This window comes from Gekko japonicus, unplaced genomic scaffold (assembly GCF_001447785.1).
Source record: "Gekko japonicus isolate JY-2015 unplaced genomic scaffold, Gekko_japonicus_V1.1 scaffold1007, whole genome shotgun sequence".
NCBI classification, from domain to species: domain Eukaryota; kingdom Metazoa; phylum Chordata; class Lepidosauria; order Squamata; family Gekkonidae; genus Gekko; species Gekko japonicus.
The window spans coordinates 274,135-286,866 of NW_015177038.1; the positions used below are offsets into that span (position 1 = coordinate 274,135).

At 43.6% G+C, this 12,732-nt stretch overlaps 1 protein-coding gene across 1 annotated transcript; it reads left to right on the forward strand.

The window, feature by feature from the left end:
* Nucleotides 1-586: 586 nt before the first annotated feature.
* Nucleotides 587-11,606, forward strand: LOC107124520 (L-amino-acid oxidase-like). The gene is made up of 6 exons (XM_015428000.1): nt 587-820; nt 1,115-1,215; nt 2,194-2,392; nt 4,828-4,881; nt 6,959-7,089; nt 10,253-11,606. Exons 1-6 carry the CDS (start codon nt 662-664, stop codon nt 11,037-11,039), a joined length of 1,431 nt encoding a protein of 476 aa, XP_015283486.1. The 5' UTR covers nt 587-661; the 3' UTR covers nt 11,040-11,606.
* Nucleotides 11,607-12,732: the final 1,126 nt, after the last annotated feature.

Below are 12,732 nucleotides of genomic sequence, written 5' to 3' on the forward strand. Positions count from 1 at the left end.
TTTCGCTTGTATTAAAATGTCTTTTATTAGGACATACATAAGTGGGAGGTGCTTGTTTACACGACGGTAGTTTTGTATTAGATGTCATGTTTTCTGCAGACAGATGTGCAAGAAAAAGCATGCATGATGGGCTCACTGGGAAGTCCCAGTTGTGAAACCATTTGTGACAAATTCTGAATCACGTGCATAGTCTACCTATAAATGGGATGCCTCCTTAACTTGCCCATTGAGATATGGACCTCTTCTGTGAGTGATTGATTTTCTTTGCAGAAACTATTTAGCAGTCTGGTATCCCTTGAGAGACACCTAAGCGTTATGATGATGATTAGAACAAGTAATGCTAAGAATTTTGGCGGCAAATGTATTTGGCAGGCAAACTTACCAAGTGCTTTCTAAAAAACACTTGGCAGCCATCAGGAAAGGTGCCAGCAGGTGCCAAGGCACCTTTGAGCACCACATGAGGGGACCCCTGATATAGATCATGTAGTAGTTTCACATTTTACTAGTTTCCTAACTGCTATGTGCTAATATTTGCTACAGTGCTGTTGTTTCTTCCTTTCCCCTTCTAGCCCTTTTGCAGGCTTTGTTGCTGCTTGTGGCAGCCTTGGCTCCTGCTGGCACCTTCCCTGCTAAAAATGGTGCTGCAAAACAGGAAGAATGGATGGAGTGTTTAAAAGACTCCGATTATGAACAGCTCTTAGATATTGCCAAAAAAGGGCTGAAAGAGACTCAAGAGCCAAAGACCATTGTGATTGTTGGAGCAGGAATAAGTGGACTCACTGCCGCCAAATTACTAAAAGATGCTGGACATCAGGTAATGGTGCTGAGATAACTATGTCTTTTACCTTGTCAAAAAGAAGTACACAAGTGCTTGAAAAAGGGGTGCATTGGTATTACTGTTCGATGCCATTCTTGTCCCTCCTACCCACCATATTGCTATTACATTCTCTGTCCGCGGCCTTCGCATTCTGTCCTTTGCAAACCGGTAGTTAAGTCGATCGATCTGCTGCAGACTGAGGTTGTGCATAATTACGTATATTTCTGGCATCGTGCTCTGAAGGAAGTGGCAGCATGAAGGTAAAGCAAACCAAAATGTACTTGTTCTTAGGTTCAGATTCTGGAAGCCAGCGACCATGTGGGCGGCCGGATAAAGACCTATCGTGAGCAAGACTGGTACGTGGACTTGGGGCCTATGCGTCTGCCTGAAAGCCACAAGTAAGGACGAAGATATGCTATGACTCATACTGTGCATGGGATTCAAAGCTGAGAGCAGGAGGGAAGGGGGGATGCTGGCTTGAACTTTGTAGCATCATAGTGGGTTGCAGGGTGCGTGCATGCTCCCTGTTTGGCATTCAGATTACTGCAGGATGTCCATTATGCATGTGATTGGACAGCAGAGAGAACTCTCATGCATTCTCACCTACATCTAGAGAAATTCAAGGAGCAGGGCCACTGGGTTTTCTTTCCCTTGGATGAACAAAAGCATTGTTTTGTAAGACCACTTTAAAACTATCTACTTATTTACTTGTTGAGCTAGAGGGAACAGGTTATTATTATGTTATTAAGTAAATAAATAGCACCTTGGAGGCTGATAAGGATCCTCCATGCATTGCGTTTCCAAACTGATTCTTCAGCTTTCTCCTGAGCATAAGGACTGTACCCTATCCAAAGCTCATTTTAGAAATATATACTGTGATCATTAACAATCAGTCAAACAACACACACTAAATAATCCACTTTCAATCCACTTTCAATGCACTTTCCAATTGGATTTTGCCAATTCACACAGGAAAATGTAGCTGGAAAGTGCACTGAAAGTCGATTGAAAGTGGATTATTTTAATGCGTGTGGTCGCAGCCAAGAGGTGACACAGTTTCTAATGCAAACTCTGCCCATGACGCCCCCTTGGAAGCTTGAACGAGAAGGTAGAGGGGATCAGAGTGGGACAATTTATTTTCCTCCTACATTTAGGCCTTACCTCATCCCGTCTCCCTGATGGTGTTTTGGTTCAGGGGTAGTGTGAACAGAAAAAAATGGACCCACTGTTAATTCTTCTCAGATACTTTCTGATATTCAAAGGCTTTGTTACTGACTTGCAGTGTCAACTGGCATCCCAGCCTGTGTGCACCTGTCATGGATCATCACCTGTTATTGCCTTGTATGTTGAAGATCTTTTCCTATTCCCCCCCCCAGAATAGTTTCTGAATATCTGAAGAAATTCAATCTTCCCGTAAGCCCTTTTGATTCGTGGGATAAGAATGCCTGGTATTTGATCAGGAACATAAGACGACACACAAAAGACAAGGCCAGTCCTGGCATCTTTGGATACCCAGTGAAGCCCGATGAGGAGGGGAAATCTGCTAAAGATCTCCTGGACAAAGCACTGAGCAAGGTATGCACATTGTGAAGATGACATTGTCATGGTCTGGTTGTGGAAAAATAGTAGCACAGCCACAACCAGACTTATACACAATGTACTACATACGTGGCTGTAGGGAACCAGTGCAAAACTAATAACTAGAATGTATCAGTCCACATAAGCATAGTTTCTAAGATAATAACAAGTAATAAACAGAGGTCATTTCAGGGGGGAACGCGAGGGATCGCAGTTCCCCCGGGTGAGGTACGGGGGCGGGGCACATGACGAAGCCCCGCCCCCTGCTTCCGGCCGCCCCGCTTCCAGCCCTCATTCAGCCAGGAGGAGGCAGGAGAAGAGGGAGGGTAAGTTGCTTCCTCCCTGCCTCTCCCCACCCCTGCCTGCCTGGGGCCAGAGAGGGCCTTGGCGGGGCTTCCTCGCACTCCTGCTGGCCTTGCAGGTCCACCGCCGGGCCTTATGATGTCAGGGGGTGTGGCATATGCTAATGAGCGATGCTAATGAGTTCCCCTAGCTCTTTTTCTACGAAACAACCCCTGGTAATAAACATATATTGAAACCTGGGATTCCGCTCCTCAGAAGTAACATGTAAAACATGGCATTCCATTTCTTCTTTTCAGTAGGAGAGAACCCTAAAGTTATCACAAGTCCCATACGCAGTTCTTCTTTCAAATAGAGTGAATGAAGCAGTAACAATTCCAATCCTCAACTCTTTCAAACATTCTCCTGTCAGATAAAATGAATGAAGCAGTAGCTGGGACAGGTTATGCGCTTCACTTCCATTTTGAAACAATCTTTATCAGGATTTCTCTTATCTGCAAACAAAATATGCTGCCAACTCACATCCCATCATTTAAAACAATTACACCATATGATAACAACTGTTCATATAAAACACTAACCCTAGAATTTCAGGTCAAGTGCACCATTTAAGGGGGCTAATTGCCATGCTTGGCGTAAATGGAGAAATGTCAGCTGGGCAATATTCGTGACCTGGGCCTCCATGGTTAAGGAGGCATCCAAGATCATGTGCAAACTCTTGACAGATTGTGCCGGTGTTAATGGTGCCCCATCAAGAATGGGAGGCCTGTGCTCCAACCCCGAGGCTCCCCTCCCACAACAGAACCTCCATCTTTACTGGATTCAGTCTCAACCTACTCTGTTTTAACCCATCCCACCATGGCCTTATGTGGGGCAGTATCTGGTTGGCCATCCAGTAGCAGATATAGCTGGGTGTCATCAATGTACTGATGACACCCTAGCCCGAAACGCCACACCAGCTGGGTGAGGTATGAGCTGTCAAGCGTCAAAGCTCCCTTTGCCAGATATGAATCCTATGAATTTGTATTTGATTAAGGGAGCTTTGACTGTCAAAAACTCATACCCTGAACATTTTGTTGGTCTTGAAGGTGTTACTGGACTCAAATCTAAAATTCAGTTAATCAGTCAGTACCAGATACCACTAAATGCATATCAGATGCCACTAAAATAATTTTTTAACCCATAAAACCATTAGATTAGATGCCAATGTGGGCTCCATGTTTGGGAGAGCCCTTTGGCAAGATGCCCTCAGTGGGCTCCCCTCCCTGAGTTGGGTCCACACCAGTGTTCCCTCTAAGCTGAATTAGTGTGAGCCAGCTCACAGATTTTTAGCCTCCGGCTCACCCATTTTCATCTTAGCTCAGGGAGGATGGCTCCAAAACAAACTAATTTATGCAGCAGCCAAATTGCTCACTCACAACTTTAATGCCAGTAGCTCACAAAGTGGAATTTTTGCTCACAAGACTCCACAGCTTAGAGGGAGCATTGGTCCACACCACCCTGCTGCTGCCCACTCATTTGTCCTCTCTGTCTGGGCCTAATTCACACTGCCTCTCAGAAGAAGAGGGTGAGGAGACTGAAGACTGTTCTACCTCCAAGCTTCTCTCATTGTTCAGTCACTCAGTTGGCAAGCAGGCAGGCAGCAAGAGCTTAGAGGAGAAGCACCAGCGCTGTGGAGTCTTGCTGAGGTGTAGACCATGACGCCTGCCCAACAGTGCCAGCCCCTGATGCCTTGGTTGGTGCCAATCAAGTGGATATAGAGAAAGAGTTCCATGTCAGGGCCTCCTTAGTGGCTGCCACTAAACATAGAAATGCGGTTTAGCCTAGATGTTTTCTAAATCAAATAAATACACTTAAGCACTGCCAAAAGTGTTCAATTTCCCCTGACCAGTCAACAGCCTTGAGGCTCTGTATGAGAAACATAAGCACCCAGACTACCAATTGCACAATTCTTTGGTTCTTGATCATTATTATTTATATACCACCATCAGTTTATATAAGGAATTATGTGTCATTTATGACAGACATTGTTTCTCTTAACTATGAAAGATGAATGAACTTTTCAAGGGAAATAAGTCTTTTTCCTGTTTCTCTGTGCCTTTCTGTCATGTATACAAAAGATTCCGGAACAGCTATCAAAAAACTGTGCGCTTTTGAGGGAGAAGTATGACTCAGTTTCCACCAAGGTAAGAGAATTAGGCATTTGCTTTTCTTCAAAATAAATAAATTGAGTCTTAACACCTATAGTGGTGCAAAGTACGATCAAGTCACAGTTAACATCTGGTGACCCCATAGTGTTCTGAAGGGAAGAGACGAACGGAGGTGGTTTGCCATTGCTGACCTCTGAGTAGCTACCCTGGACTTCCTTGGTGGTCTCTCATCCAAGTACTAGCCAGGGCTGACCCTGCTTAGCTTCCAAGAACTGATGAAATCAGACTGTCCTGGGCTGTCCTGGTCAAGACTTATCATCCTATACAAGTCCTCAGACTCGTCAATGGCGCTCCTTTGCACACGGATTCCTTTGGCTCATTCAGTCTACCCATCATGATGAGCCAGAGAGCATGAAAGTTGTGGGGCATTTGGGCTTTTGAAAAATGGCATGGGGAGGCAACAGGAGCCTCTCATTCCCCCATGCTGTGGTCCTGCCCAGGATTGGGGCCCCATGGGATTTTTAAGGCAAGAGAATTCCTGCAGTAAACTGGCTGCCGTGACCCTGGGATGTCCCTGGGGTCTCCGTGTGCTGTAGTTGGATAGGATAGGTATGTGTGCATTACAAACTGGGAGAGGAAAGCACAAGGGCTGATTTCGCACTAGAGCTGCCTCAATGTTGTGCCACCGTTTGCCCCGATACTATTGGTCAGTTTCACACCCGAAGCCGTGGGGCTGCATTTGACCCGCGGCTTCGCCCGATTTCCTCCGCAGTTTCATGATCCTCAAAAAACAGGATCACGAAACTGTCGGGGAAATCAGGCGAAGCGGCGAGTCAAAATACAGCCCCGCAGCTTCGGGTGTGAAATTGACCAATAGTATCGGGGCAAACGGCGGCGCAACATCGAGGCAGCTTAGTGCGAAATCAGCCAAGGAAAAATACCGCAGTGTTTAGATTTCCTGGTGAAATGCATTTCATGTGAGGAGATTCAAAAACTGTCTTTTTTGTCATATCCATCATAGGACAATACTTATATCACAATGGCAGCAGGGGAAAAACCTAAACAAATCCCTTTTTAATCTGCAGCAAAATCTCATATGTTATTGTAATAAAATGAAATTCTAATTAGAAGTAATAGTCATACAGCTATTAGAACTGTACAAATAGCTTGTAAATTTGTGGTCAAGAAGACTTCCTGTCCCTCCCCAGGTTCACAATGAATATGATCAGGGATTCCAAGAGCCACCATGGGCCCCTAAACAAATATTCCTACGGAGGATAGGTCTATCAGTGGCCATTAGTCATAGTGACTAAAGGGGATCTCCACATTCAGAGGCAGTTGCCAAGAGGCAACATCAGGGGAAGCCCTCGGCCTCCGTGCTTGATTGTTGGCCCTCCAATGGAACTGTTTAGCCGCAGTGTGAGACAGGATCCTGGACTAGATGGACCACTGGTCTGATTCAATTGGGCTCTTCTTGTGTTTTTACTCATCTGGGCACCCCTTACACACACACCCACAAGACACAGCCTCATTATTATGTGAAATTAAATCACATGATTTGCCCAGTTCCATGGGACTTTGGGATGATTAGGACCCCCCTCCCGATGTGAGTATTTTACTATGGAATAGTCTGTGATCATCAGAAGGACACTGGCTATTGTTAGAACAGTTAAATGAGACTTAAAAGTAGGTCTTCAAGCCTACTTGATCAGATTCATTTTTTTCAAAAAGGGGTGGTGGTGGCAGCTGTATCTGGGTCAATAACATTGTTATTGTCATAGTTATTATGAATTTTAAACTGAATCACAACCAGGAACCATTGGCAAAAGTTGTCACAATGTGGAGGTGCTGGTGGGGATAATGGAGCCATAATTGTGGGTGAAGAGATATGGCTACAAAGGGACCATATACCTGCGGCTGACCCTGGCAGCCACAGTCTAGCTACAAGCAGAATTTTCAGTTTCCAGATCTTCATTTTGAAAAGTACAGGGCTTGTTTTGAGGTAAGAGGGGGGAAATGAAGGGTGGCGGCGGCAGCAAATCAATTGGAATTTCAAACTGAACATGGAAGTAATGGTACTTGTAACACACCCAACCTCATTTCCCTCTACTAGGAATACCTGATGAAAGAAGGAAACCTGAGCAGAGGAGCCGTGGATATGATTGGTGATTTCTTGAATCAAGATGCTGGCTTCTATACATCATTTCTGAGCCTCCTCTTTGTTAGCTTTTCAAATGAAACTAGGTAGGAAAGAAAAATTTTTGTATTATCTTGATATATATGTTTATTAAGTGGAAGGGTTTTATCAGCTCCTGAGCTGACTAGCTCCTCTCTTAGAAAGCCAGAGGCCAATTTATTAGCTAACAATGGGTGGTGGTTGAAAGTGCCATCAGGTCATAGGTGATTTATGGTAACCCTGTAGGATTTTCAAGGGAAGAGACAAACAGAGGTGATTTGCCATTGCCTGCCTCTGCGCAGCAACCTTGGACTTCCTTAGTGGTTTCCCATGTAAGATCTGATGAGATCAGGGTAGCCAGGGCTATTCCAGTCAAGGTGGACATGGGTAGCAGAGGTGAATTGCCAGAGATAATGTATCCCCAACTAGAGGCCATATAACTTTCATGATCTGGGGAACACCATGGCTGTTTCCAACAGAACGTTGGGCAAGATAAACTTTTGATCTGACATGGTTATTTTGGCAGGTCTTGTTAAAGACCTCTGTGAGTTTGGTTGTGAATAAATGAGTTAACACAGCTCATTCAATTCTCACAGTCATGGGGTGATGTAAATTAGATCAGAATGATACAAAATAAAATCACCTAAGTCTGGTTCACACATGAATGTGTGTTACTCATTTGACACTTGATTACTTACCGCTTGATGATTTGCAGCTGGCCAGTGAAAAGCATCTTTTTTTAAAGAGGAGGTATGGCATTATGACTGGCCTATGCACATGCAAATCACCTCTAGGGACTGCAGTCACCATATGTGAAACATGCCATGTGTGAAACATGCCACACTAGTGAACACTGAAATGGAATCCATCCACCCATTCACCAGCCTTTGGTCACGTTTTCTAACTGCTTTTGGTAAAAAGCAAAACCTGGCCCTAATACAGTCACACCAATGTATATGGTGTTATGTTGAGTCACATAGAGTTGGATCCCATTAATATTTCCACAGATGGAATGATTGCCACCTGCAGAGGATGACTTTCTTACCTCCCCTTCCCACTGCATCCCAAAATGCCCTCCTAATGCTAATTCTGTGGGACAGGGTACTCACAGAACAACATTTGAAGGGCATTTTGTCTGCAGCAGAAGAGCAAAGAGGAGAAAGGCATGATCTGTGATCAGAAATGGTCCCATCCATAGAAATGCTCCATTGGTATGGATGGGCACGAACCAGCTCACAAACTAAAGATCGTGATGAATTTTGGGTGGTTCGTGGTTCACACACTGAAGTTAATATCAGGTCAACTGGCACAAACTTTCCACAAACTTTTAAGCTGTTCATAGTGGTTTGTGGTGGTTAATGAATGGAACCAAAAAGGGTACTGAGTACTAGAGGCCACACAGAAGGAAAGGCTGATGTACTAGATTATGTGCAAACCAAATATTAATATGTACACTGCAAAAATTACAGCTTGATTAGTAAAAATAGTCCCTATATACAGTACATAATACAGTGAGGTATGACCATTCAAATGTTAAAAAATTCAATATATAATACAGTGAGTTATGAGAATTAGAAAATTATGGTAATTCATGGTCTGATGGCTACTTAAGACACCATTTCAATATCTTTAAAATTGTTTCTGTTACAGCCCCGCTGCAGAATGGCCTTGAACAGTTGTTGTAAATTGTCTATAAATGACAAAAGTCAAAACATCTTCAAATACAATATAACATCTAAGTGGACTTATTAACAGCAGAAAAAATTACACTGACTCAGTATACTTTTTGGGCTCTCACAGAGGTCTCTACCCATCTTTTTTTGCTTTTTCTCCATTCCTTTGGTTTGTGAATGGTCATGTTTTCAGACAGATGGACTCTGCTCAAAATGTTTACCAAACTTCAAAGCAACAAGTTCCCTGTGCATTTGGTGTGTGTAGCTTGCACTTTTGAACTTGTGCCTGACATTTTCCTCTAAAGCATTTTCCTGGGGGCATCTTCTTTGGGGGGCATAACTCAGACTTCCTAAGTCCATTTTGCACATGGCTTGGCAGGCGCGTAGAGGAGCATCAGAGGGAGGTTCCCTGTGAGTTTGATGTCTCTAGCTTGCACAGGGCCCATTCTGTACACACCTGCACCTGTCATTTCCCCAGAAACCACTTTCCTGGGCTCACTTTATTTGAGGGGCCATAACTCGGACCCTGTAAACCCAATCCTCACCAAACTTGTAGGGCAGGTAGAGAAGAGTCAGCCGGAGATCCCCAGCATGTTTGGTGTCTCTAGTGCATCAGGGGGGTGCCCTTCTACTGCATTACAAACATCACAAACCATTTAGCTCTTAAAAGTTTGTGACAGTTCGTGGTTTGTGAACTGGGCACACCACGAACCATGAATGGATCACTTATTCCCAGTTCGTGCCCATCCCTATCCATTGGCTCCAATTCATAGTTAAGGAACAGAAGTCCATCCCTAAAGACTTTGAATTATAGACAGTAGGATGGAAGGAAGGGAAGGGAGACAGCAGGGTAGCAGGGGATAAGCGTGCGGAAGTACAGATGCACTTAAAATTTCATTTCAGCTGGTATGAGGTCTAAGGAGTTTAAAGCTACTTTATGGGACTTTATGGGAAATGTGGGATATGCAAAAAGAGAGGGATTCATGCTGCCTGGCATCACTTAACTGTTCTGGTCATGAATTCTAAGCTCAAGGGGTAGCAATGTAGAAAGGATGGCACTGTTTAGGGACATAGCATTGCAAAGGCCCAATACAGGGACATGTCCTTTGATTAAAGGAAGGAAGAAAAAGTGGAGCAGGGCCACTGAAAGGTTTGCATGTCAGGACAAGTTTTTGCTGAATGAGGAAGGAGATTGGGAGCCAGTAAAATGGAGAGGGCATTTTGGTGGTAGACTTTGGTGGGGTGTGTGTGAGAAAAAAGGACTGAAATATGACCAGGCTAGACTTGATAGACTCTGATAGAAAATCCCTGAAGGAATGTATAAGGTTAGTGAGGGATGTTACTGAAGTAAAATTTGACAGGCGAGGGGTTACTGTGCTATATCCTCACATCATCAGAAATTCTTTGTTTGGTTCTTGAAATGGTTTATGAAATATACAAGTTGGGTAACACGTTTTGCTTCCATTGCTCTAATGAGTATTATCCTGTTGGTGATTTGTTCACTGTTTTTGCATTTTCTTTGCAATTTTTTTGCATTTCACCATCCTGGTTTCTTCAGGTGGGATGAAATCACAGGCGGATTTGACCAGCTTCCCAGGAGCTTCTTCAAAGAAATGCCTAGGATAATTCATTTTAACTCCACAGTAGAGAAAATTGTCGAAAATGGCACGGGAGTAACGGTGCGGTTTCGCCAGCCAGGCAAATCCATCCTGTTGGGTCTGCCTGCCGACTACGTCCTCATCACAGCCACAGCAAAAGCCACACGGCTCATCAAATTCCGTCCTCCTCTTTCCCCTACGAAAGGTCATGCTCTGCGTTCCTTTCATTATACGAGCAGCACTAAAATTGCTTTGGCTTGCACTGAGAAATTTTGGGAGAAGCATGGGATTCGAGGTGGCCACTCAGTTACAGATCTCCCATCCCGAAATATCTACTACCCAAACAGTAACTTCTACAGTAAGCTAGGAGTCATCTTGGCTTCTTATACCTTGCATGATGACGCTGACTTTTTCCATGCCCTCAGTGAAGAGCAGTGCATTGATGTGGTCATGGATGACCTAGCAGAAGTCCACAATGTGTCCAAAGAATATCTCAAATCTGTTTGCACTAAGCATGTGATACAGAGATGGGGTCTAGACAAGTTTTCAATGGGGGCATTTGCTTACCCCACCCCCTACCAGTATAGCCACTTTTTCAATATTTTGTCTAAGAATGAAGGGAGGATTTACTTTGCAGGAGAACACACGGCCCATCCCCATGGCTGGATTGATACAGCAATGAAATCTGCTATTAGGGCAGCCAGTAGTATTCATCATGATACCTTTGGCTCCAAAGGTCATACGTGAGTAAGGCCAAAGATGCCACCAAGTTATGATCCCCACTTTTTGGAAACACCTCCCAGAAGAGGTCCATAAAACTCAATCTCTTCAGAGATTTCATCAAATAGAAGCATCCAAACTACAGCACGGAGGATACCAGTGGTCCCTGGACCCTCTCTCATCCAGCCCCCAAGCTCCCCAACACCCAGAGACCCCCAACCTTGTTTCTGCCTCCCTCCTGGGGTGTCTCTACTGCTGACAGCCCTCTCCAGTACCACCCCAGCTTGACCTGCAGCATTCAGCTTCCCTTTGTGTGGAGCCTCTTTTTCACCCTCTGCTGCACTAGTCCTAGCAGGCTTTTGCAGTGGGGAGGAGGAGCAATTGGTGCCCACCTTCCCCACTGCTAGGACTTGTTCATGCTTATCCAGTAGCAGAAAAGAATGGGTAGACGCTGGCCCAGCCCAGTGAATGATTTCTCTAGGGGGCCCTGGAACCAAAAACATTCATCACCTCTGCCATAATATTTTAAAATTATTTTCCCAGTCCATCATTCAGTGGCCTGTATCCTGCCACTCCACTACCAAAGTTTGGAGCCTTCCTCCAGCCTAATGATCCTTTCTCTGACTTTTGTGGCTCTTCCTCCAACGGAAAAATCATTTAGATGGGAGAGGAAGACTCCTTTAAGGTGGGGGAACTTCCTCCAGCCTATAGCAGGATATATGCTAGTTGTTTTATTTGCCATTCTGTATTTAATTCATTGTTTTTTTTGACTGCCATTACAGTAATATATAAATATTTCAAATAAGCAAATAAAATGTGGAAAGCTAAATACAAATTCTTTATTCCTTTTTAAAAACACTATGGTAGATTGGTGTGGTGAGTGGGATACTAAATTAATTAATTAATTACTTTGGTTTTTACCCCGCCCTCCCCTCTGAGGCAGGCTCAGGGTGACTTACAGAAAAAACAATAGTTAAAATAATAATATAAAACATTATACAAATCACAGGCATACCGGAAATACAAACTTAACATATGTCTTCAAAAGAGCTAATTTGAAAAACTGCCTTGAACCTTTTTATTCTGAGTTACAGAAAGGGCATGGGCCCAAAGGGGGTTTCTTGGTGGGCGGGGGCTCAGAGTCCCTCCAGCCAATTAAGGGAGCATTTTTAAATATTATGCCAATCTTTTTCAAAAGAAATCAACAGATAAAGACAAAATAATGACTTATTTGGACAAAATGAAGATGCCAAAAATTGCAGATGACATTAAGATAATGTTAAAAAATCCAATAATGAAAGAAGAGATATATAAAGCAATTCAGGAGACAAAATTAGGGAAAGCTCCAGAACCAGATGGTTTCACTGCCAATTTTTATAAGAAATTTAAAGAGGAGCTAGTCCCGACTTTTGAACTCTTGGTAAATAAAATAAGAAAAACAAAGAAATTACCAGAATCGTGGAAAGAAGCTACAATTTCGCATATCCCCAAAGAAGCACAAGATTTAACTGATGTGAAAAATTATAGACCAATTTCCCTTTTGAACAATGATTACAAACTTTTTGCAAAAATTATTTCGGAGAGGCTAAAGATATATTTAAAAGATGCTATTGACGAGGAGCAAGCAGGTTTTTAACCAAATAGACAGATAAAGGACAATATAAGAGTGGTGATTGATGCAATTGAATATTATGATAAACACCCAGAGAAAGAGGTTGGA

Bases quoted from the DNA above. Each gene is read 5' to 3' on its own strand.
- LOC107124520 (XM_015428000.1), top strand. From the start codon at position 662: ATGGAGTGTTTAAAAGACTCCGATTATGAACAGCTCTTAGATATTGCC. The intron at 821-1,114 runs GTGCTGAGATAA...TCTTAGGTTCAG, and splicing joins ATGCTGGACATCAGGTAATG to ATTCTGGAAGCCAGCGACCA. The intron at 4,882-6,958 runs GTAAGAGAATTA...TCCCTCTACTAG, and splicing joins ATGACTCAGTTTCCACCAAG to GAATACCTGATGAAAGAAGG.